Here is a 26431-nt window from a genome sequence, read left to right as displayed (position 1 = left end):
TTTGATTACAAACAAATTAGCAGAAATTGATAAGCTTCACAAAAAAATGTCCCCTAAGCATTAAAAGTCAATGTACTAGTAGACACATGGCCCTTTATTCTGCCAATTTTGCTACATTCTGTTGAAATTCTGTCACAATTCTGGCGAAACTTTGAGCAATGAGAACTCACACAAATATCTAATGAAATGCAAAATTTAAGAGAAAAACTTGAAAACATGTGCAAACAACTTTCAAGACATCAGCACATCTCTAAACAAACAGTATTGCAGAGTAATGCAATACAGCCTCCTGGGGATTCAAACGTGTTAACAGACTGGTATTAAACCACTCCCAAATGTTGTCAACTTTGCCTCTACAGTAATTACAGGCAGGCAGAGCGGCATCTATATTAAAAACACATTTCTGTACTGTGCCAAGGAGCCAAAGGCCAGCAGATCAGTATTTTTTTTGAGACCTACGAAGATAGGCAGATTAGGCCATTTACATATTTCAGAGGGCAGCAGTGCAATTATGTCCTCCACAACTCAGATATGCTGGCTTTCTATCAAATATCAGAGCCAAGAAATACATCTAAACACAAGTGTGTGTGTGTGTGTGTGTGTGTGTGTGTGTGTGTGTGTGTGTGTGTGTGTGTGTGTGTGTGTGTGTGTGTGTGTGTGTCCATTTTAGGGTTCTCTAAAAACATATCCATATCAAGCAGAAGACTTTCTATTTTACAGCCCTGTATTTGCTTTCTCAGCTTTTCCAAAAGTTTTATTTTTGAGTTATTGTTGTTTGATTGGGGGGGGGTAGGGGACAGCGGGGGGGGGGGGGGGGGTGGCGGGGGGCGGTTCTGAACATTTATTTATTTTTCCCAAAAAGTATTTTTTATTGGTTTTCAAATAGTTTTATAAACAAAACTTTTGCATATAAAAGGTGTTACATGACACATTTAGAGTTTGAACATATCCAATATATAAACAACATAAAACATGTGCCCAATTCATTGGGAGAAACATCTTTTGTTAGAGAGAAAGAAGAAACTGGATGAAAATAACAGCATTGAACAATAAACCATGTTCTGTTCCAGAGGGCTATAGCCCATATATTGATCACGGTGGGATTATTGTCCAAATGTTATGTTAGTCACAGAGCGTACTCAGAAAGAAGAGAGTGTTCAACATTTTGTAATCACCCTACTGTATGCAATAAGTACTGTGTGTCTAAAACGCCATCTAAAAACACCTTTTCTTCTCATTATTTGAATAAATAAGAATACAAAGAGGTCTATTTACTAAAGTCTCCCGGCTCCCTAGCTGTGCAGGCAGGAGACTTTTACTACATAGCCCCCAACGTCATCAAAAATAATAATAAAATGATTCGTCACCTTGAGCGTCACATAAGACATTTTTTGCCATAACAACTTGATCGATTTGCATAGTGGTCCCAATTAAACATGACATTCTTCAACCAACAAAGTTATGGATACTCCCCAGCTTAGTTAAAATGTATCAACACCTATTGTGTCTATAACATACTGTTCTGTACTCCAGTTAATTTAGAATACTGGATTGGGGTAAACTATTCAGGACTTTATCATATACAGTACATGTACTAATTCCTATTTTCTGGATACAGGATTAGCCTCGTTATGGAATAAACATCAGGGTATACATACAGAAGGTGTGTTTGGCATTTTTTTTACCTGCTTTGGCGGTGTTACACTTATGTGACAAAACATTATATATAAATATGTATTATATATATGTATGGTAAACCTACCCAGTCTAGAAATATTTCAAAGCAAGTATAAACCAACCTCACACTGATGATACCCATCAAGGTTGAAACAAGTCTGTGAGTGGTTTAAACTTGCTTTGCTAGTCCCATGCTGTGTTTAAAAGCTGTGTGAACGGCGATACATCAGCTTAAATGGGCTGCATGTGAATGGATATTCCAGGCAAAAGGTGACACATTGTGTGCTCATTTACATGTCATCTCCTAGAATCCCTTGCTGCAGTGGGAGCACTGTATGTGAGGTGATCATGGTTGAAAGGCAGGGGTGCAGCCCTGTCTAAGACATGTGAATGTGCTCACAAGTGATATTCTTTATTGGCTATATGCTAACGGTGGAGGTTTTCTGTCGCCTTTTTCACCCAACATAACTTAAAATGTATGTTGTATATATATGTATTTATACACAGAAAAAAGGAAAATAGTAGCGCTAAAAGCTATAAATAATATTATTAAAATGAATTAATTCAAACTAGAGAGACCAGTCGCTTAAATGTCCGATCAATGAAAAAACACTTCCGGTTGAGGGGTATAAGGCAGCTTTCAAAGGGATGAACCACATCCAAAATAGAAAGTGCACAGCCCATAGCGTAAAAAGTACTGTACATTTAATTATGGGAAATAAGGAGGGAGGAAATAGACTCACTCACAATGAAAGGTTAAAATCAAGCATATGTGAATGAATACCACCGCCAGCTATAGTGAAAATCTGACCCAGATATCTGCAGCAGCCCGTAGACACCGTAACACGTCTCCAAATCGACTTCAACTCTGCTCCTGCCGTCACGGAGTCTGTTCGCAGTATTACAGTCTGCACGGCTGGTAATACTGATCGTGGCTTCCAGTTTGCTCAGACACGGGGTTCAGCCGACACCGCGCTCCTGCGTGATGACGTTGTGTCGTCGGTACTTCCTTTCTTTTGAAAAAGTAGCTGCTCGGTGACGAAACGCGTCCGGAAGGAAGTACCGACGACACAACGTCATCACGCAGAATGAACCGCGTATCTGAGCAAACTGGAACACATCGCATGACTAAACACATCTAACTGTATACACTGTATACACCTTCTTCAGATTGAATGTGTCCCCAGAAACATGCAGGAAACAATACTCTTGGTAGCCCACCTCTGATGTCTTCTAGCCCTTCCATGCACCCAATAATAACATTCTTTTTATTTAACACTGGCAACATACACAGTGCACAACATAGAAATGTTGCACTCACAGCAAGTTCCTGACGCTAAACAGTTTACAATCTAATGTATGGTGCTTAAGGCACAGTGAGGTCATGTGACCAAGGTCACAAAGAATGCTGACAGGAATTTAAACTAGGTTAACCTGCTTCAAAAGCAATGTTCTTATCAGCACTAAGCTACTGCTGCACCCCAATTGTACCATGGTAAATAATGTGGGTTAGAGAAGGGGTGCGCAATCGTTTTCCCCTGCGCCCCTCTGCTGGCTCTCCCTCCTTCCTTACATTGGCTCCGACGTTCTGACCTCACGATGCCATGGCAACACGGTGACACGTGACCCCGTGGCGCCATTTGACGCATGGCAACACGTCTCCAGAAGCACCCCCCAGTTTGCGCACCCCAGGGTTAGAGAGCAGCATGGTTGGTGCCACACAAAACGAGCATCACAATTCTGTGCACGGTGGTGTTGAGCGGTATGAGGCTGGTAGTATATGGAGATGCTCGGTGATATGGTGATATGATAATATATGTAACGAGAAGGGGGGGGGGGTGTCCCTGCTCAGCTCTATATTTACGTACTGAAGGGGTGCTATCAGGGATGAATAAACATAAACAACATGAAAGAGAAAGAATCCCCAGTAGTAATGTACCGGGTACCCGAAAAATACCCGGTACCCGGCGCTTTTTCAGCTACCTGGAAATTAGGGGGGGAGGAGAACATTTATTCATTTTTCCCAAAAAGTATTTTTTATTGGTTTTCAAATAGTTTTATAAACAAAACTTTTGCATATAAAAGGTGTAACATGACACATTTAGAGTTTGAACATATCCAATATATAAACAACATAAAACATGTGCCCAATTCATTGGGAGAAACATCTTTTGTTAGAGAGAAAGAAAAAACTGGATGAAAATAACATAGCATTGAACAATAAACTGAACTAAACCATGTTCTGTTCCAGAGGGCTATAGCCCTTATATTGATCACGGTGGGATTATTGTCCAAATGTTATGTTAGTCACAGAGCGTACTCAGAAAGAAGAGCGTGTTCAACATTTTGTAATCACCCTACTGTATGCAATAAGTACTGTGTGTCTAAAACGCCATCTAAAAACACCTTTTCTTCTCATTATTTGAATAAATAAGAATACAAAGAGGTCTATTTACTAAAGTCTCCCGGCTCCCTAGCTGTGCAGGCAGGAGACTTTTACTACATAGCCCCCAACGTCATCAAAAATAATAATAAAATGATTCGTCACCTTGAGCGTCACATAAGACATTTTTTGCCATAACAACTTGATCGACTTGCATAGTGGTCCCAATTAAACATGACATTCTTCAACCAACAAAGTTATGGATACTCCCCAGCTTAGTTAAAATGTATCAACACCTATTGTGTCTATAACATACTGTTCTGTACTCCAGTTAATTTAGAATACTGGATTGGGGTAAACTATTCAGGACTTTATCATATACAGTATATGTACTAATTCCTATTTTCTGGATACAGGATTAGCCTCGTTATGGAATAAACATCAGGGTATACATACAGTAGGTGTGTTTGGCATTTTTTTTACCTGCTTTGGCGATGTTACATTTATGTGACAGAACATTATATATATATATATATATATATATATATATATATATATATATATATATATATATTATATATATATATATATATATATGTATTATATATATGTATGGTAAACCTACCCAGCCTATAAATATTTCAAAGCAAGTATAAACCAACCTCACACTGATGATACCCATCAAGGTTGAAACATGTCTGTGAGTGGTTTAAACTTGCTTTGCTAGTCCCATGCTGTGTTTAAAAGCTGTGTGAACGGCGATACATCAGCTTAAATGGGCTCCATGTGAATGGATATTCCAGGCAAAAGGTGACACATTGTGTGCTCATTTGCATGTCATCTCCTAGAATCCCTTGCTGCAGTGGGAGCACTGTATGTGAGGTGATCATGGTTGAAAGGCAGGGGTGCAGCCCTGTCTAAGACATGTGAATGTGCTCACAAGTGATATTCTTTATTGGCTATATGCTAACGGTGGAGGTTTTCTGTCGCCTTTTTCACCCAACATAACTTAAAATGTATGGTATATATATATATATATATATATATATATATATATATATATATATACTGTATATATATATAAAACATAATACTGAGTTAAGTTATGGTAGAGTAAAAAAAGTGACAAAAACCCTCCACAGGAAAGCAAATATGAGCATACAGTTATATTTGCATATATATATATATATATATATATATATATATATATATATATATATATATATATATATATTTATATATATATATATATATATATATATATATATATATATATACTGTATGTAATCAAAGGCTCCTTACCAGGCAGACCAGAGAATCCAGGGAATCCAAAGCAGGCACAGCAAGGAAGAGACAGCACACTTGTTAGCAAAAAGAATTGTATTAGTGAAGCAGGCACAAAACACCAACGTTTCAGTCCTAAAAACAGGACCTTTATCAAGGGAGTGCTCCCTTGATAAAGGTCCTGTTTTTAGGACCGAAACGTTGGTGTTTTGTGCCTGCTTCACTAATACAATTCTTTTTGCTAACAAGTGTGCTGTCTCTTCCTTGCTGTGCCTGCTTTGGATTCCCTGGATTCTCTGGTCTGCCTGGTAAGGAGCCTTTGATTATATTCATTCATATGGGACTAAGCACCTGTCTTCATCTGTATTTGTGTGCCATCTGCTCTGTTACCTATATATATATGTATTTATACACAGAAAAAAGGAAAATAGTAGCGCCAAAAGCTATAAATAATATTATTAAAATGAATTAATTCAAACTAGAGAGACCAGTCCCTTAAATGTCCGATCAATGAAAAAACACTTCCGGTTGAGGGGTATAAGGCAGCTTTCAAAGGGATGAACCACATCATCCAAAATAGAAAGTGCACAGCCCATAGCGTAAAAAGTACTGTACATTTAATTATGGGAAGGAGGGAGGAAATAGACTCACTCACAAGGAAAGGTTAAAATCAAGCATATGTGAATGAATACCACCGCCAGCTATAGTGAAAATCTGACCCAGATATCTGCAGCAGCCGTAGACACCGGAACACGTCTCCAAATTGACTTCAACTCTGCTCCTGCCGTCACAGAGTCTGCTCGCAGTATTACAGTCTGCACGGCTGGTAATACTGATCGTGGCTTCCCGTGTGCTCAGACATGCGGTTCAGACGACACCGCGCTCCTGCGTGCTGACATCGTGTTGTCGGTACTTCCTTTCCTGTGAAAAAGTAGCTGCTCGGTGACGAAACGCATCAGGAAGGAAGTACCGACGACACGACGTCATCACGCAGGATGAACCGCGTATCTGAGCAAACTGGAACACATCGCATGACTAAACACATCTAACTGTATACACTGTATACACCTTCTTCAGATTGAATGTGTCCCCAAAAACATGCAGGAAACAATACTCTTGGTAGCCCACCTCTGATGTGTTCTAGCCCTTCCATGCACCCAATAATAACATTCTTTTTATTTAACACTGGCAACATACACAGTGCACAACATAGAAATGTTGCACTCACAGCAAGTTCCTGACGCTAAACAGTTTACAATCTAATGTATGGTGCTTAAGGCACAGTGAGGTCATGTGACCAAGGTCACAAAGAATGCTGACAGGAATTTAAACTAGGTTAACCTGCTTCAAAAGCAATGTTCTTATCAGCACTAAGCTACTGCTGCACCCCAATTGTACGATGGTAAATAATGTGGGTTAGAGAAGGGGTGCGCAATCGTTTTCCCCTGCGCCCCTCTGCTGGCTCTCCCTCCTTCCTTACCTTAGCTGCGACGTTCTGACCTCACGATGCCATGGCAACACGGTGACACGTGCCCCTGTGGCGCCATTTGACGCATGGCAACACGTCTCCAGAAGCACCCCCCAGTTTGCACACCCCAGGGTTAGAGAGCAGCATGGTTGGTGCCACACAAAACGAGCATCACAATTCTGTGCACGGTGGTGTTGAGCGGTATGAGGCTGGTAGTATATGGAGATGCTCGGTGATATGGTGATATGATAATATATGTAACGAGAAGGGGGGGGTGTCCCTGCTCAGCTCTATATTTACGTACTGAAGGGGTGCTATCAGGGATGAATAAACATAAACAACATGAAAGAGAAAGAATCCCCAGTAGTGATGTACCGGGTACCCGAAAAATACCCGGTACCCGGCGCTTTTTCAGCTACCTAGAAATTAGGGGGGGAGGAGAACATTTATTCATTTTTCCCAAAAAGTATTTTTTATTGGTTTTCAAATAGTTTTATAAACAAAACTTTTGCATATAAAAGGTGTTACATGACACATTTAGAGTTTGAACATATCCAATATATAAACAACATAAAACATGTGCCCAATTCATTGGGAGAAACATCTTTTGTTAGAGAGAAAGAAAAAACTGGATGAAAATAACATAGCATTGAACAATAAACTGAACTAAACCATGTTCTGTTCCAGAGGGCTATAGCCCTTATATTGATCACGGTGGGATTATTGTCCAAATGTTATGTTAGTCACAGAGCGTACTCAGAAAGAAGAGAGTGTTCAACATTTTGTAATCACCCTACTGTATGCAATAAGTACTGTGTGTCTAAAACGCCATCTAAAAACACCTTTTCTTCTCATTATTTGAATAAATAAGAATACAAAGAGGTCTATTTACTAAAGTCTCCCGGCTCCCTAGCTGTGCAGGCAGGAGACTTTTACTACATAGCCCCCAACGTCATCAAAAATAATAATAAAATGATTCGTCACCTTGAGCGTCACATAAGACATTTTTTGCCATAACAACTTGATCGACTTGCATAGTGGTCCCAATTAAACATGACATTCTTCAACCAACAAAGTTATGGATACTCCCCAGCTTAGTTAAAATGTATCAACACCTATTGTGTCTATAACATACTGTTCTGTACTCCAGTTAATTTAGAATACTGGATTGGGGTAAACTATTCAGGACTTTATCATATACAGTATATGTACTAATTCCTATTTTCTGGATACAGGATTAGCCTCGTTATAGAATAAACATCAGGGTATACATACAGTAGGTGTGTTTGGCATTTTTTTTACCTGCTTTGGCGATGTTACATTTATGTGACAGAACATTATATATATATATATATATATATATATATATATATATATATATATATTTATATATATATATATATATATATGTATTATATATATGTATGGTAAACCTACCCAGCCTATAAATATTTCAAAGCAAGTATAAACCAACCTCACACTGATGATACCCATGAAGGTTGAAACATGTCTGTGAGTGGTTTAAACTTGCTTTGCTAGTCCCATGCTGTGTTTAAAAGCTGTGTGAACGGCGATACATCAGCTTAAATGGGCTCCATGTGAATGGATATTCCAGGCAAAAGGTGACACATTGTGTGCTCATTTGCATGTCATCTCCTAGAATCCCTTGCTGCAGTGGGAGCACTGTATGTGAGGTGATCATGGTTGAAAGGCAGGGGTGCAGCCCTGTCTAAGACATGTGAATGTGCTCACAAGTGATATTCTTTATTGGCTATATGCTAACGGTGGAGGTTTTCTGTCGCCTTTTTCACCCAACATAACTTAAAATGTATGGTATATATATATATATATATATATATATATATATATATATATATATACTGTATATATATATAAAACATAATACTGAGTTAAGCTATGGTAGAGTAAAAAAAGTGACAAAAACCCTCCACAGGAAAGCAAATATGAGCATACAGTTATATTTGCATATATATATATATATATATATATATATATATATATATATATATATATATATATATATATATATATATTTATATATATATATATATATATATATATATATATATATATATATACTGTATGTAATCAAAGGCTCCTTACCAGGCAGACCAGAGAATCCAGGGAATCCAAAGCAGGCACAGCAAGGAAGAGACAGCACACTTGTTAGCAAAAAGAATTGTATTAGTGAAGCAGGCACAAAACACCAACGTTTCAGTCCTAAAAACAGGACCTTTATCAAGGGAGTGCTCCCTTGATAAAGGTCCTGTTTTTAGGACCGAAACGTTGGTGTTTTGTGCCTGCTTCACTAATACAATTCTTTTTGCTAACAAGTGTGCTGTCTCTTCCTTGCTGTGCCTGCTTTGGATTCCCTGGATTCTCTGGTCTGCCTGGTAAGGAGCCTTTGATTATATTCATTCATATGGGACTAAGCACCTGTCTTCATCTGTATTTGTGTGCCATCTGCTCTGTTACCTATATATATATGTATTTATACACAGAAAAAAGGAAAATAGTAGCGCCAAAAGCTATAAATAATATTATTAAAATGAATTAATTCAAACTAGAGAGACCAGTCCCTTAAATGTCCGATCAATGAAAAAACACTTCCGGTTGAGGGGTATAAGGCAGCTTTCAAAGGGATGAACCACATCATCCAAAATAGAAAGTGCACAGCCCATAGCGTAAAAAGTACTGTACATTTAATTATGGGAAGGAGGGAGGAAATAGACTCACTCACAAGGAAAGGTTAAAATCAAGCATATGTGAATGAATACCACCGCCAGCTATAGTGAAAATCTGACCCAGATATCTGCAGCAGCCGTAGACACCGGAACACGTCTCCAAATTGACTTCAACTCTGCTCCTGCCGTCACAGAGTCTGCTCGCAGTATTACAGTCTGCACGGCTGGTAATACTGATCGTGGCTTCCCGTGTGCTCAGACATGCGGTTCAGACGACACCGCGCTCCTGCGTGCTGACATCGTGTTGTCGGTACTTCCTTTCCTGTGAAAAAGTAGCTGCTCGGTGACGAAACGCATCAGGAAGGAAGTACCGACGACACGACGTCATCACGCAGGATGAACCGCGTATCTGAGCAAACTGGAACACATCGCATGACTAAACACATCTAACTGTATACACTGTATACACCTTCTTCAGATTGAATGTGTCCCCAAAAACATGCAGGAAACAATACTCTTGGTAGCCCACCTCTGATGTGTTCTAGCCCTTCCATGCACCCAATAATAACATTCTTTTTATTTAACACTGGCAACATACACAGTGCACAACATAGAAATGTTGCACTCACAGCAAGTTCCTGACGCTAAACAGTTTACAATCTAATGTATGGTGCTTAAGGCACAGTGAGGTCATGTGACCAAGGTCACAAAGAATGCTGACAGGAATTTAAACTAGGTTAACCTGCTTCAAAAGCAATGTTCTTATCAGCACTAAGCTACTGCTGCACCCCAATTGTACGATGGTAAATAATGTGGGTAAGAGAAGGGGTGCGCAATTGTTTTCCCCTGCGCCCCTCTGCTGGCTCTCCCTCCTTCCTTACCTTGGCTCCGACGTTCTGACCTCACGATGCCATGGCAACACGGTGACACGTGACCCCATGGCGCCATTTGACGCATGGCAACATGTCTCCAGAAGCACCCCTCAGTTTGCGCACCCCAGGGTTAGAGAGCAGCATGGTTGGTGCCACACAAAACGAGCCACACAAAAAAGACCGGTGAGGAAGACCGCGGCGACATCTGAGACCAGCAGCAGAAGTCCTGGTGGCGGTGGCAGCAGCCGAAGTCCTTGTTCATCCAGCAGGAGCAGCAGGAACAGAGCACACAGCTGATGCCTGTGTGAGCTTAAATATGATGTGGGCCGATTGAGGAACTCACTAAAATCAGTGAGAGATGCTGGGACGAGATATGACAAGGACCTAATTATACAAACTATAGATGCTCCTAGACAGCAACAATGTGCCAATGCCCTGAGGATTCATATGAAAACAGTTAAATCTAGGGATACAATATTGCAGGAAACACAAGTGATACTTGCAGGCACCATCTTTTTTGTTGACAATATCTGCTTATATCTACCAGGAATGCTATATTGTAGCCACTAGTAGAAACACTAGGCACCTGTTAGCAACTCTCATAGCTGTATCCCCAGTATCCCCAAGCGTGGGGACTATACTCCCCTTTGTCTTCACTAATCAGGGTATATATTCATATAGGACCTAGTCCAATTAACTAATTTAGGATTAAATACTATATCCTATATTTCTGGGGAAATGCTCTCTTTTTCACTGGTGGTGTAACACACAGGCGCTTACTTTTGAGGTTTTAAAATGAGGTAGTGTTTTCTTTAAAATATTAAAATGTATTTATTTTCAAATATTAGTGGAGGCGAGTGCATCACTGGGGATTCTTTCTCTTTCGTGTTGTTTATGATATGATAATATAAGATAGTTTCTTTATTTTTAGAGTGGGAGTAGGAAGTAAAAACCCTTCCCCACAATCCAACTTTAATATTTTTTTAATGCAGTACAAATAATTGACAAGTCAAGAAATGGTCCTATATTCAATGGTATGATCTGAATGTGAATGTATTTACTGTATAACTGTATGTAAATATTGATGTGATACTTATTCTTCCTCAATGTAACCCTTATATAAAAAAATATATAAAAAACATTAATGAGTGCCCAATTCCTTCAGTTAATAAAATAAACTAAATAAGTGCAAAAAAAGGTGGCAATGCCCATTTGGAGAAAGCCATAAAACTCCAATAGTGCACATTGAGCACTATGGCACAGAAACTCCCATAGCAATGAATGGGAGTTTGTGCGATAGTGTCACAAATTGCACTATCCCAGTGTAATGAATCACCCCTATTGTCTTTCTCCCGTTTCTAAACATAAAAAAGACACATGTTAAAATCAATTTGACAGAAAATGATCTTATGCTGAAACAATTACCCAACATTTCACTTCATCATCTTTATATTCGTTGTGCCAAGTCCGGTCACTTACAGTATAATAATCAAGCATACTGTAATTTGCTTCGCTTATTGATTTTACAAGAAGACCTACTGCTGCCTTCTCAAATAGTTAGGTATCATATTATCCTGGAATCAATTTAAGTAGCAGTAGTGTCAAATTTTGCTTGTCAGAGTAACTTACACTACACAGTTATTTCATGGAAACAAGCAACCCCGCCAAGAACCCGAGAGATTTTATTACGTAACAAATTTTAACAAATCACTTTTTTCGCTGTGTAAATAAAAACACATGTGGTGGACACTTCCATTCTGAGTTTAAACTACTTGAGTGACTTTAATACCATGCTGCTGTCCTGCATTTCAGTTCAGTTCTTCTATCAATTTAACCTCCATTACAACAGAACTTATCTAATTGACATCTCCTTGGTATGTCTGTCTGAGTAGAATAGGGAAACCCTCCCTTAATTATTAGTCATGCAAATCTGTTTAGAGTATTTAAGTCAGTCTATCTTGGCTGTGCCACATGGCTGTGTAACATCATAAGTGTCACATATGAAGTGTCTGTGGAGATAATATTGGAGTTACAATTGGAGGTGAAGACTACAAGAGGAACTGGACTCTGCACCAACAACAACAACTCTGCAACTGTGAGAACTTGACTTCTAAATGCTCTAACAATTTCTACACGTCGATAGGCTCGGTATCTAAGCTGCTGCTACATCTTCAGTGCTACATTGCCCTGCCAGGCCTGATTTACACACCTTTTCTTTCAACTCCTACTTCCTATCCTCCAATACCTGGGAACTCTCTCCTCCCACCTCTCTCCGTGCATCTCGTTATGCCCTGCCTATTTGCTGTTTTTGTTTGCTCCTTTGTAAATGTTTCTGTTCTCACCAACTTACCCACTCCCCTCCTATCCACATATCTTCATTGTTCCTCCCCCCACCTATCATGTGCCCATACACTGCACCACTATTTATACACCTCTTTCCCAACAACTTCTACACCCCTCAATAAAAAGTACCCTCACAAATCCTCTATTCACCCTCTCTCTCTCTACTCATCCTTCTTGCTGCTTGGCATCTCTCTCCTAATCGTGGACCCAGGCATATACACATCTGCTCTCACTCACACCTCCATGCCACCTCTGTCCCTGCTAATGGTATTAACCCATCTCATTTACTACTGACCAACCTTAAAACTCACATTGCAAAAGAAGCATCACAATAGCCTGGACTCATGGCTACTATCCCACATTCAGTCACTCCTACCAACCCTTGTGACCAAGTACTACCGTCTACTGCACTTATTCCCTCACCTGCTGTCTCTGTAAATCTCCCAACAAAGGCAGGGATTTCCGAGGCAGGGATTTCCTTTCCTTTTGTCTGACTTTGCTGCGCTTATTGTATTATTATAATTCCCTCTACTGTATTGTCTTGGTGAAGCGCTGAGTACACTTTTGGCACTATATAAATAAAGATATACATACATCCACATTAACATTTTGTTCTAGTACTTTTATTTGCTCTAAGCAATGATAGTGTACAATATAAATAAAGCAGCACTAAGGGGCCAATGCAGAGAACTGCGAGAATGGCCATTCTCCATACTTTAAACTCTCCATGTTTTTTGGCGGATTCCCCTCGCAGTATGCAGGAAAGTGCGCATATCTGGGAGAGGAATCCGGCAGAGAGATGGCGAGCACTATAGTGTCATTGCTGTGCATGCCAATAAATATATGAAACTGAAGGGGTTACTGGTGTATTATTTATATATATATATATATATATATATATATATATATATATATATATATATATATATATATATGTGTGTATGTGTATATATGTGTGTGTATAGTGTGTATATATATATTTATATATATATATATATATATATATATATATATTGCGGTTAGCAGGGATGGGTGCAGTGTGTAAGAGCACCTCTGCATCAATCTGAGCCAGGAAAAGGGACAGATTTTTTTTCTATGTCCCTTTTCGCAGCTCAGCACCACTTTCTTGTTGAAGGAGCACTTTTGAGAAAATCTCTCCATTTTATAGCCGCGATCAGCTGATCGGGGCTACTAGAATACAGCGGGGTTTAAAATTGGCGAGATATTGCATCTCACCACCCGCGCTGCGAGATTTTTTTCACGCCAAAAAAAACCGGCGGATTTTCCTCATCTCGCCAGTTTTTCGCCATTTACTGAATTGATGTAGGCATATTTGGCAAAAAACTGGCGAGATAGGGCTTCTCACAGTTTTCTGCATTGGCCCCTAAGGTTTTATCAAGAAAAAATGGGCCCTGAAATGGGGGGGAGTGGCGTCTGTGTGAACTAATAGTGAGCAGTCCATAGTAGCTGAAATATGTTGGGGACTAGAGTAGAGACCGCTAAAGGAGGACTTGATGTGAACTGGGGGTGCGTATCAGAAAGGGAGAATTAATTTGAGCAAAACAATGACTATTTTACATTTTTGTAACTATACAGTGTTAAAGAACAATTCCCTATAGATTTTTCATGTTTCCCTGAATATCCGCAGGTTGCAGAAACTAACTCCAAGCATTCAAGGTGTAGCATTGTTCAGTGCTTTGGCAGGTTAAAGCAGGTTGTGTAGAGTGTAAAAACAAGGTAGCCTTATACCATTCAACATTGCCCGAAAATATTCCATTACATTCATATTCATTACAAATTATCGATGCAGAAAGAGCGCTAGAAAACCCCCCACATAATTTGCATGCAACATTACCTATCAATTAAGCACATATATCAGCACGCAACAAGGAAGTATGAGTTTGGACATTATACTGTAGAACAAGGCATGGGGACCACTCACATTCACATTTCCAGACCGTGTAAGAGTTTCTATTAAACATTCAGGATTACGGTTTCTTCCATCAGTACCCACTCTTAACGCTATAATGGAGTTATATCAACATAGTTTATTTCTTGTGTTGGACCCACCCTCCTTTGTTGCTTCGGATACTTTTTGCTATAACCCCATTTACACTGGGCACTGTGACAGTCCTGGACTCAGATAGACTTTTCTGCTTAGGGACCTAAAATCCCAGCCTCCCCCCACCCCACTGCAGTCCAGGAAAAACTCATTCTCTTTAAACCCCCTTTCTCTTCTGTTCCTTTCCTTTTTGTCATATCCTTGTATTTCATCTTTGCCCTCAACAGTGCAGGATTAAGGGTCGGGCTGGTTGGGCACTTGCCCATGGTACCTACCAAAAGGGGCCCCAAAACCACAGAGCCCAGAGTGCACTCCTGCTGTCATGAGGTGAGCAGCGCCGACACTATTACACAGCGGGGGTGGGGCGCCTCACTTATGAGAGCACGCTGGCCTACTAGACAAGCCAGTGCACTTTCATACATCAAAACTGTCAGTATTGCGCACTGTGCCGACACCACTATGCGGCGGGTCGCCTCACGTATGGGAGAGTGCATGTCATTGGCACGCACACACCCACAGGACACTAAGCTTGGCCGCCAGAAGCCAAGACACAGGTTTACATTTCCCATGGTGCACGGCCAAGGTGAGTGTCCTGTGTGTGCGCGTGCTCACAAATGCTGAGCATGCTGGGCATATCCAAGAGGCTGAGGATGATGCAGCTCGGAGGGGAAGCGAAGATGGAGGAGCGCGCCTGTAGCAACCCCAACCCAGATTACGTCCACCGCCATTTATGTATACGCGCACGCACAGGACACTCAGCTTGGCCGCCAGAAATGGAAAAATGTGTCCTGGCTACTGGCGGCCAAGCTGAGTGTCATATATATTTGGTACAATTTTAAAATTACCTAAAAATGGCAAGAAACCCTTTAGGGAGGTCTGGGGAACCCCTGTTGAAAAAATGCTAAATTGCATTTTTTTTTAAATGCTGCTGTTTGTTTAATGCAGAATTCATACAGCGGCTCTGTAATGTGAAATGATGATATCAAAAGATTTGGAGAAAATGTAATAAGTGACAGTTTGACTAATATTTCTTAATTGTAAAGGACATCATTTAAGTTTGTACAATGTCATACATGTCACCGATTCAACACGTTGGTTAAAGTAGGTGTGCAAACTTTGTGGGTTGCGCCCCCCCTGCCTGCTCTCCCGCTGTGGCACGCCCCCCCGTGGCATCAAATGATGCTTCGGGGTCACGTGACGTCACATCACGTGACCCTCCGTGTCATTTGACGCCGCGTCTCCATGGCAACAGTTGTCAAATGATACGGTAGGGTCATGTGACGACACTTCACATGGCTCTGCGGTGTAATTTAACGCCGCATTGTCATGGAGACGAGTGGACCACGGAAGACAGGTAAGTGAGCCGCCCTCGCCCCCCCAAAAAAGTCTCATGCCCTCACTGGGGTGCGCGCCCCCCAGTTTGCACACCGCTGGGTTAAGGGATGCAGATTATAGGCAGCAGAATTCGACTTAGAAAAAAATGCTGTTGGCTGCCACGTTTATTACGGGTGTTCACTAATCAAAGCCAAAAGGTGACACAAATAATAATAATGGTGCATACAACTTGTGTACATTTTCTAGGTTTTTCCATCAATTTTACACAAAGTTACACTGCCTCATTTGTTGATCTGTCTACACTACATACAGTACACGGTGGATGAACCTTCTAACAATGTACTGGCAGCTGCTTCTGTAACATCATGCACTCTTCAGCAAATTTACAAAACAACAATCAATTTAATAATGAATATAATTATTATCTGGACAGCATGCTAAAGATTTGCCCTGTTTCTTTTTTTCTTTCAATAAACAAAATGTGTTTTTTTTTTTATATTTAAAAAATATAGAATACTACATTAAAAAACTAGAATACTTCAGCTAAATGTAACACAAATTTTTTTATATAAAGCATTATTAATTATATGTTATTAATTGCTGTATTCAGGATTGGCAGCATTGCTGACAATCTGGCCATACATTTACTAAATAGTGCTGTTCTATAGACCTTCCTATGCTGGAATACACCTAAAGGTCCGTTCTCTTGGGGTGCTGGAAGGTATATAATTGCACAGTACCATCTTGTAAACACAGCATGGACTTTAATGTCCATGTGTGCCGTTTAAACCATACAATTCCTAAAACCTATAACACTACACTTCTAGACTGGCTATCAAAAAATATAGCTCACTGAAGTCCTCTGTTATGTAGCAGAGTTGTAGTCCTGCTCAGCCAAGGGTTTCATTTAGTTACTTTACAAAACTCCATGTACAGTAATGTATTTAAACAAAGCGGACCAGTCGTGACTTTAAAGACATGGATGCACTGCATTTCTACCCACTCAATTAAAGAACTTTAGCTTCACTCAGAGGCTCATCAATCAGGAGTCGAATGCTGATCATGCTCCCTGCATACTAATGTGGAACCAGTCAATCTGAAAGGGCAGATTCATCCAAGCAAGTTATCATCTACATGGAATAAACGAAATGAAGCAGATACTGGAGGCCAGTCGGTTTAGATAAAACAAATACACATGCACAATAATCTGCTGCCTGCACCGTTTTCCAATGTACTGCATACTAATGACAAAAAGATATATATATATATATCTTTATATATATATATATATATATATATATATATATATATATATATATATATATATATATATACAACTGTATGCTCATCTGCAAGTCTTAGGCAGGTCTGCAACCCCACCTTTCACCATTATCACCCAGCACACAGCACTTCCACTGCAGCAAGGGATTCTGGGAAATGACATGCAAATGAGCACACAGTGCCACTTTTTGCTTCAAAAACCATTTTTAACATGGTTCCCTATAGGCTTAAGCTTACTGCATGGTCACAGCTTCTCTGCCTTTTGGCTAAGATCAAGGCGATATGAATGCTCTTCTCGGCCTGCACAGCTATGACCAAATGCAGTACCATCCTATCTGGGGCTTCAGTAGGAAAGGTCTGTGGCAAGCATTTGGCCCTCTAGCTCGTTGAGAGGTGGTGTCCAGGCCCCGGACCACAGAACCCCTGAGCCTTCGGGCTAAGGGGGGATGGCATTCGAACAACCAGCCCTTTGGGGCTGGGGTGCACCCGCACAACCCTCGAAAGAGGGGAGATGACGCGAACTCCCTTGCGGGCCTCGGGCCAGAGGGAGGAAGAGACGGATGTCCTGAATCCTAACGGAGGAAGGCATCAATGTCCCTGGAGACCTAGGCTTTCGGGCTGAAATCTTCAGGGAACCCGTACCGAGGGCGGGTCTGACTTCGGTTGGACAGTCCAAGGGCATGCACCCGAACCACTGACGTGGATTGGGATCTGATGAGCGAGAGGGGAGGGTGTCCCCCAACCCTCTCGAAAGGATAAAAAAAAAAAAGCTGTCTGTGGGTGGGTTTTCTGGCTAAGCACCTTAATCTTGGCTGTGCTCAAAGCTGTGACCATGCAGCAAGCTTAAGCCTATAGGGAACCATGTTAAAAATGGTTTTTGAAGCAAAAAGTGGCACTGTGTGCTCATTTGCATGTCATTTCCCAGAATCCCTTGCTGCAGTGGAAGTGCTGTGTGCTGGGTGATAATGGTGAAAGGTGGGGTTGCAGACCTGCCTAAGACATGCAGATGAACATACAGTTGTATTTACATTTGCATATTTGCTTTGTTGTGGAGGGTTTTTGTCACTTTTTTTACTCACCATAACTTAACTCAGTATGCATATATATATATATCATATATACACACTGTATACAGATATGCAAGTTACTTCTCCAGTACTGGAAGCCACAGGGGTAAAAGCATTGACACACATTGCATGTTCACTGCATGTTTGTACAGTATAAAATCATATATGTTTCAATCGGTGAGAAAGGAATTTTAAGAGGTTCATATGCCCTTTTTGTTCCAGTAGTGCAACATAATTTTGAGAAAGGATTATAATGTAACTCATTGTTAAAAATGACACTATATTTAATTAACTCTAATGCACCAATAAAAAAGTCACAGTAAAATAAACATAGTGTCCGTGTGGTATGGTAATGTTTAGTGATACATTTGTGATAGGGCTATTGCATACAGTTCTATTTACGGTACATGTACCTACATATGACCTATGGGTCATACTTACTAAGCGATAAGCATCTTAGCTTTTTTGGACTTCCTGCGTCTTGTGCAGTAGCACTGCTTAGTAAAAATGGGCCTGTATTTATGGAAACAATTAATCGGAAAACTCGCATGTTTAGGCAACAAAGTTGGAAACCAATGATGTTTTCCCTGCCTTTTCGTACTAGTTTCTTATCTCATTTCTTCCGCAGTTTGTTATGTGGCAAGCATAGCATTATGCACTGTAATTGTGATAATGAAAAGGTGAATTGCTATCCTAAAGCAGCAATACTGGATGCTTGGTTTTTTTACTCCCTTTTTTCATGGCAAGATGGAAACCGGGGAGGGAGGGGAGCTGAACAGTGCTATTTTCTGGTTGGATCTAAAAAGTTTGGTGGAAATTGACAAAGTGAAGCAAAATTCGACATTTTCAAACGAAGAGAGGGATCTAAAGTGCTTGTGAACACACCTGCTACTGTATACCTGGGGTATATGCTGATCTCAACCATTTCAACATACTGTGCATAGTTGAAGTATCTTATTTCCTTTCCAGCAAAATATATTTCAGGGTAGATCATTTTCGGACAAAATGTTAATGAAAATGTCGCGTTTTGCTTGGACTTTGTCAATTTCAACCATTTCGAGCAAAACATAGGCAAAGCGAATTTTGACCATCTTTATTCTTGACTTTTGTTCTGCAGTTCTGCAGTTCTGCAAATATTGCATTAAGCCGGGACTCACCCTCACTGGGAGACAAGGAATCATCTGCGCAGACCAGAGCCAGCGTAACCAGGAGCAGCCACAGAGCCATACCGCTAGAACCTGCAATAAAGCACATTGCAGCTGTTTAAACAATAGAAATGATTCCGATTATAACGTATTTCAGTCATTAATCACTAATGCCCTCAATGTTGGAAACATACATGAAACTAAACCCTACACTCAAATTGCTTATAAGTGCTCTGTACATTAATGGCCCTATATAAATAGAGACATATATACATTACATGTCTGAAAATGAATGCTCGACTGCGTTTCAGGCCCTGCAAGGCTGGTACCCATCAGAAAAGTAATAGTACTAGGGAACAAATATGGATGGGTCTCAGTCCTATTTGCTGAGCAACTTAATATTAATGTAACTTTACAAACACCTGTTTTAAACCCTGTTACAATACTATAATCACAGGGTATGTGATTGTTTTGCCTGTTAATTTGAACATCAGAATCAGAGCCTGTTTTTTTATACCATGGCCCACTAGTGCCTAGTTAAGAATATATAAAGCCAAATGAGTCCACGTAGGTAACACCTCCTAATAATGAAGGAAATGAGGCAGACGGGAGAAAAGTGAGTATCAGCGGCTGCGTCTGGATGACATAATGAAGCAAAATAAATAAATGTACGGCCCTCTAACTTGTGGCCCACAAATATGACAACAAAGGTTTATTTTTATATCATTTTCTGTGGTTGATAAAAGGAGTGTCTGTGGTATCTGGCTAGAACAAGCTCTTTGATATACGTTATTTAGTACAGGCATACCCCACATTAACGTATGCAATGGGACCGGAGCATGTATGTAAAGCGAAAATGTACTTAAAGTGAAGCACTACCTTTTTCCCACTTACCGATGCATGTACTGTACTGCAATCGTCATATACGTGCATAACTGATGTAAATAACGCATTTGTAACAGGCTCTATAGTCTCCCCGCTTGCGCACAGCTTCGGTACAGGTAGGGAGCTGGTATTGCTGTTCAGGACGTACTGACAGGCGCATGCGTGAGCTGCCGTTTGCCTATTGAGCGAGATGTACTTACTCGCGAGTGTACTTAAAGTGAGTGTCCTTAAACCGGGGTATGCCTGTATGTGTGTGTTGTCTTGGGATCAGTTGTTCATTTCTCCCTGTCCTGTGATTCCTGTCACTGCTCTGTGTAACATTGTAACCCCTGTGTTGCTCTCACCCTGTTGCTTAATAACTTTCCCACTGGCTGAATGGTATGATCCAGGACCCCTGGCTGCGGGTCTCTCCCTGCCCCTTTTCCTGAATGTCAGGTCATATGCCCTTCCTCTTTCAGCCAGCAGCCTTCAGGAACCGCCTAGTCTCCTATCATCTCCTGGTGAAGTTTAATATCATTTACCTTTCCCGGAATTAGTGCCGCCTATTACAGTTTCTCCCCTTTTTTTTATATTGCTGTTATGACACACTAAAGCTTGCAAAAGAAAGGAAGGACTGGGTGTGCATAGAAAGGGGAACGAGTTAAGCTACCGGCCTCTACCACTTGCCACAGTGTGCAGGAGTCAGAATATGTTTCTTTATTAAGACGCTTCTGAATTGCTAATGCAAGAAACAGTTTTCACCACAGAAACATCAAGGGGCCTATGGTCTGTACTAAGCATTGCAAACTGGTTTGGTGCAAAACTGTCACAGTGAAATCTCATTTATAATTATGTTTGTATGCCTAAACACTAACCCTAACTAACACTAACCCTAACTAACTGTAACACTAACCCTAACTACTGTAACATTAACCCTAACTACTGTAACACTAACACTAACTACTGTAACACTAACCCTAACTACTGTAACACTAACTAACTGTAACAAACCCTAACTAACTGTAACACTAACCAACTGTAACAAACCCTAACTAACTGTAACACTAACTAACTGTAACAAACCCTAACTAACTGTAACACTAACTAACTAACGAACCCTAACTAATAGTAACACTAACCCTAACTAACTGTAACACTAACCCTAACTACTGTAACATTAACCCTAACTACTGTAACACTAACACTAACTACTGTAACACTAACCCTAACTACTGTAACACTAACTAAATGTAACAAACCCTAACTAACTGTAACACTAACTAACGAACCCTAACTAATAGTAACACTAACCCTAGCACTAAACCCAACTAACACTAATCCTAACCCTAACTAATACTAACAGTAACTAACTCTAACCCTAATTAAATTTGAACCAGCCTCGCTAAGAATGGGTTGAATTTTTTGGCACACAGAAATAAGCTGTCCTAGGTGTTAATGGTATGTAGTAAAAAAATAACAGTTCTGTGCGGCAAAAAAAGAAGAAGTAGAAAGTGCGTCAATCATCTGCTACTGTAGTGTTTCCCAACTCCAGTCCTCAGGAACACCAACAGGTCAGGTCTTAAAGATATCCCTGCTCCAGCACAGGTGGGTCAATCAGCGGCTCAGCCATTTTGACTGACCCACTTGTGCTGGAGCAAGAATATCCTTAAGACCTGACCTGTTGGGGTTCCTGAGGACTGGAGTTGGGAAACACTGTGCTACTGTATGTTTTACTTGGCATGATCCATAAAAAGTTTGTTAATAGTGTTAGCACAGAATTAAGTTGCTATGTATCAAAGATAATTTTGAGCTTTACCCCATGGCACGAACCACTCAGGGAAGACCTTCCGCTGGGATGGTACGGCTCTGAACCGAAGCAAGGAAAACTGCAAGTTTTAGTTTAACATTTTGGCCAATTACAATTCTTGTTCAGTTGATCTTAGCTGATTGGAGGGTGGCTCCTCCTACCTGGTTGAAGCGCACCCCTTCCCACATTTAAATGGTTAAAAGCTCACTCCATTGCATCTCCCACTCTCAGGGGAACTTGCTTGCTTGCAGTTTGATTGTGACAAATCTAATACAGAGTGCTTTTCCTGGTAATGTACAGGTTAATAGGAGATTCAATCAGACTTAGAACTGTGCAACTAATTTTGACAGATTTATTACAAATCATTCTTCCTGGTAATGCACAGGTTAAGAATTTATATTAGTGTTAGGTACCCTTGAGATGTGGTCTGCCGTGTAGTGGCTCAAGGGCTTACAACACTTTGGCCAAAATGTTAAACTAAAAGACCATTTTATTTAATAGATATCTATACATATATATTTAGGCACTGTACCATGTATAAGTTTCACTGGATGTGCACTGAGCTCTGTCTGTGTTTCATATTCTGTCTCTGGTTTTAAATATATATTGCCATGCTCAGTAGCACTCCTCTGTGACACTTATATGCTTATATATATGTTGTGGTTATTTTGGGGGTTCAATATGAGCTTGTAGGAATCCTGTATGGTTTCCTCATTAAAATGGCAAAGGATTGCAACTCAATTCAGAGAAGCCAATCAAAAGGAAAACAAAATAACAATTACATGCACACTTTAAAAGTGGTTGTTGCTTTATATCTTGTTTAAATTCAGTGGGTGTCAACAATGAAGTATGGTTTTATGGGTATTCTTTTTAAATTAAAGTATAGGACACAAGTTAATTATAACAGAGGATGAATAAGTATACTGACTTTATTGCAATATATGTCATATTAAAGCAGCAATTCATTTTCTTTTTATTACTTTTGGGGGTCGGGGGGGGGGGGGGGGCAGGAGCAGGGGGCATCATGATTCATAACCACAACAATTCTTCTGGAAGACAAACTGGTCCAGATATAATTTATTTTATTGCTGGTGGGTTTTGCAATAATTACAAAATTACCATGTTGCACAATAGCCAGTTAATAGGGGCAATGTCACTTGATGCATCCAGTTCTGGGAACACACGGGTCCCACAGTGGACATCCAATGACACTGGAATGTTGAACAGGCTTGAATGAAAAGAAACATGTGAGAGTACTTAATTGTAGCTTTGTGCTGCATAAACCTCAAAGGCATTCCTCCCCGACTTCAATGAAGAGAGCAGGGTTCTCAAACTCGGTCCTCAAGGGCCACCAACAGGAAAGCATTTATGGATATCCCTGCTTCAGCACAGGTGGCTCAATTGAGCCAACTGTGCTGACTCAGGGATATCCATAAAAGCCGGCCAGTTGGTGGCCCTTGAGGACTGAGTTTGAGAACCCTCAAATACAGGAACCGAACACAATAGCCAGCGGTATCAGCATTGAAGGCGTTGCATGAAAAGAAGCAGTGACGGTGGCTCCCCCCCACTGAATAATGAGCCTCCTCTAAGAATAAGATGATGCACCTTAATTAAGGTCATCAAGTTCTGAATACACCCCCAAATATTTTCTTGCACCAAATAAATAGGACTGCACCTTTAAATTAATATGTTAGCTACATCACACAATTATTTGTGTATGTAGCCAGGTCACCCCCTCTGCCCTGCGACCCCCATTACCTCCGTGGCCGGGATCAATGGTGGGTGCTGCCGGAGCCAAGCGGCAGACCCGCCGGCCATTCTGGAGGGTGGGGGCCGAGCCGGGAGCGCTCTGGTGCTACGGAGGTCCCCGGCGGCTCCCGTGCAGGGCGCCGCCATGTTGCACGAGTTCGCGCATGCGCAGTGAGTGCCGGCGGCCCTGATGAGTTGCGCATGCGCAGTGATAAGCGCGCAAACCCTAGCCTACCAGGGAAGGCTCTTGGAAGGGACTACAAGTCCCATGAGCCTCAGCAGCATCCCATGTGACGCCAGGGAGCCAATAGGGCTGAAGGATTGCCCTGCAGGGAGAAGTGGATACAATTTGCGGGGTTTTTGCAGACGGTCAGTCAAGACCAGGAAGAGATAGGGGAAGGAGGTGAGTGCAGGGGTCTGTGACCCGCTGCATTAGGCCAGCAGCCCCCTAGGTCCCAGATAGGTCCTGAGCCACCTTATAGCTTGTGGTGCTGTAGGGACAGGCCCTAGGTTAAGGACCCTGCCCCATTAGCTGTTTGCTAGTTAGGGACACAGCAGACGCTGTGCTTCCCGCCAAGAGGCTTGGGCTCATTAAAGAGAACTGGACTATCATCAGGGTGGGATCGCCCTGACGGATCACCACGCGGGTGGATCCTGGATGTCGTGCAGGAACTCGACTGATCCTTTGTGAAGATCCTTTAAAGCCAGGTGCCGCCGCACCGGGCAGGTATTGTTATAAGTGCACCAACAAAGTACTCACACATAGTGGCAGCGCTGACCACGGGACAAGGGGTTATACTGTGGACACGGTGTGGGGGTACACGGTGGTGGGCACGGGGTATACGCTCCTAAGCGGGAGTGACTGACACTTGAGACTTTGGTACAGTTATTGAGTTGATAACATATGGTTAAAGTGAGTGTATTGTGTTATGTTGATGCTGCATATAGTAAATGGTTATACCTATACTCCAGTGTATGTGATTACTATATGGGGTCCTGTGTAGGGGACATTCTATACTCCTAGAATCCTGCACAGGTGGAGGCGCTGATCAAGAAACGTTCCAGAGAGCACCCCAGGTTCCCAGCGAGCGGAGGCTCAGGCCTCTTGTGAACCTGCAGGTATACGCACCACACCTGGTAACACATAAGTTCCCCCTCACATATACTCTATATGCGGTTGGGTGGGGGAATACCCGTTACATGTACATTGTTTCAGCCTCCTTATTTCTGGTCTTCGTTTCTCAAATACAGAGAGAAACAGCTTGCTTTAGAAATAAACAACCATTGTTTTCCATTGAAAACGTCTGATGAAAGACAAAAAGTACTGTACAACTAAAAAAGAAAGCCCATTCTCCCAGGTGATGTTGGGAGCCTAGCTTGCAACAAATGCATCCTCCTGAACAGGGACTTTAAATACATGTGCTACAGTAAGTTATTTATTGTCTGAAGTGAAACAAGTCCCAGAGAGAAAGTGTGTTGTTATGTTCTCTCTGGCTGATTAGAAACACATGGTGGTCCATGCCTTTAGATGTAAAGACAAAACTGAGAAGAAAAAAAAAACTTTTGGCCTGGGGAAGAGCACAAACAGTTTGCTCAGATAACAAGAGGAAGGTCATTAAAAAATCGAGGCAGGATAAACTCTTGAGCCCTCTTTAGATATACTGTATGATTATTCCTTTTCACAGCTCCGCTGCCTCTCATAACAATTGATGCTGGTGCCTGGAAGGGTATTTTCTAATGATGACAGACTGCACCAGTGCTGATTTTCTCCAAGATTAAAAAAAAATGTTCCCACAATGTCTAAACAATGCACACAATTCCTTGACATGTATATTATTTGCTATTTCTCATGCTTCACGTTTACCTCTCTGCACATCATTTAAATTGGTCTCTCACAATCAGATGCATTGGAGGTTGCCATAGTGATGTGAAGAGGTTTGCACTTCGAGAAGGAAGCAGCAAGACTTCACGGGGCAGACCTGTCAACTCTCACTCATTTATTTTAGCATCAGTGACATTACAGGTATAACATGAGTTTTCCACAGGTTTTCATCTGAGTTTGGACAGATTCAGTTAGTTCAGATTTTTACATCAAACATTCCTCTGGAGTGCCGGTTCCTTCTCGTTTTAGGAGGACGTGTCCTGTAGGGTAGGTCCCCCCAGCGGGGGGTGATCTCTGCGCACCTGAGGCAGTTACATAAATCCAGTGAGTGCACCTAATTCTTTCTTCTTATGTGACAAATAAGTACATTTAACCCTTAATCTGAATTGATAATGCCTTGAGAGCAGGCTGAGGTTCATATTTACTTATGGTCACCCAATAACAGAGGCTCTCTGCTTACTGTGCATAGGTTTGAATGGGTAATAAGTGGGACAGAGACCTAGGCTT

At 41.1% G+C, this 26431-nt stretch overlaps 1 protein-coding gene across 5 annotated transcripts in view; it reads right to left on the bottom strand.

Annotated features, from left to right (window-relative positions):
* GHR (growth hormone receptor) overlaps positions 1–26431 on the bottom strand; it is a 303566-nt gene that overhangs the window by 120860 nt on the left and 156275 nt on the right. For 4 of the 5 annotated variants that reach the window (XM_075588839.1, XM_075588818.1, XM_075588848.1 and 1 more), the window contains one exon: positions 19635–19715. The exons of the other annotated variant lie outside the window; for it this stretch is intronic. In XM_075588839.1, coding sequence (XP_075444954.1) covers positions 19635–19704 — 70 coding nt within the window. In that variant the 5' untranslated portion in view covers positions 19705–19715. The remainder of the gene's footprint in view (positions 1–19634; positions 19716–26431) is intronic. 5 annotated transcript variants of the gene reach the window in all.

The sequence above is a fragment of the Ascaphus truei genome, chromosome 1 (assembly GCF_040206685.1).
Source record: "Ascaphus truei isolate aAscTru1 chromosome 1, aAscTru1.hap1, whole genome shotgun sequence".
Taxonomy (NCBI): Eukaryota; Metazoa; Chordata; class Amphibia; order Anura; family Ascaphidae; genus Ascaphus; species Ascaphus truei.
Note: the sequence above shows the minus strand (reverse complement) of the source record. Positions and strands in the feature narration are given on the sequence as shown.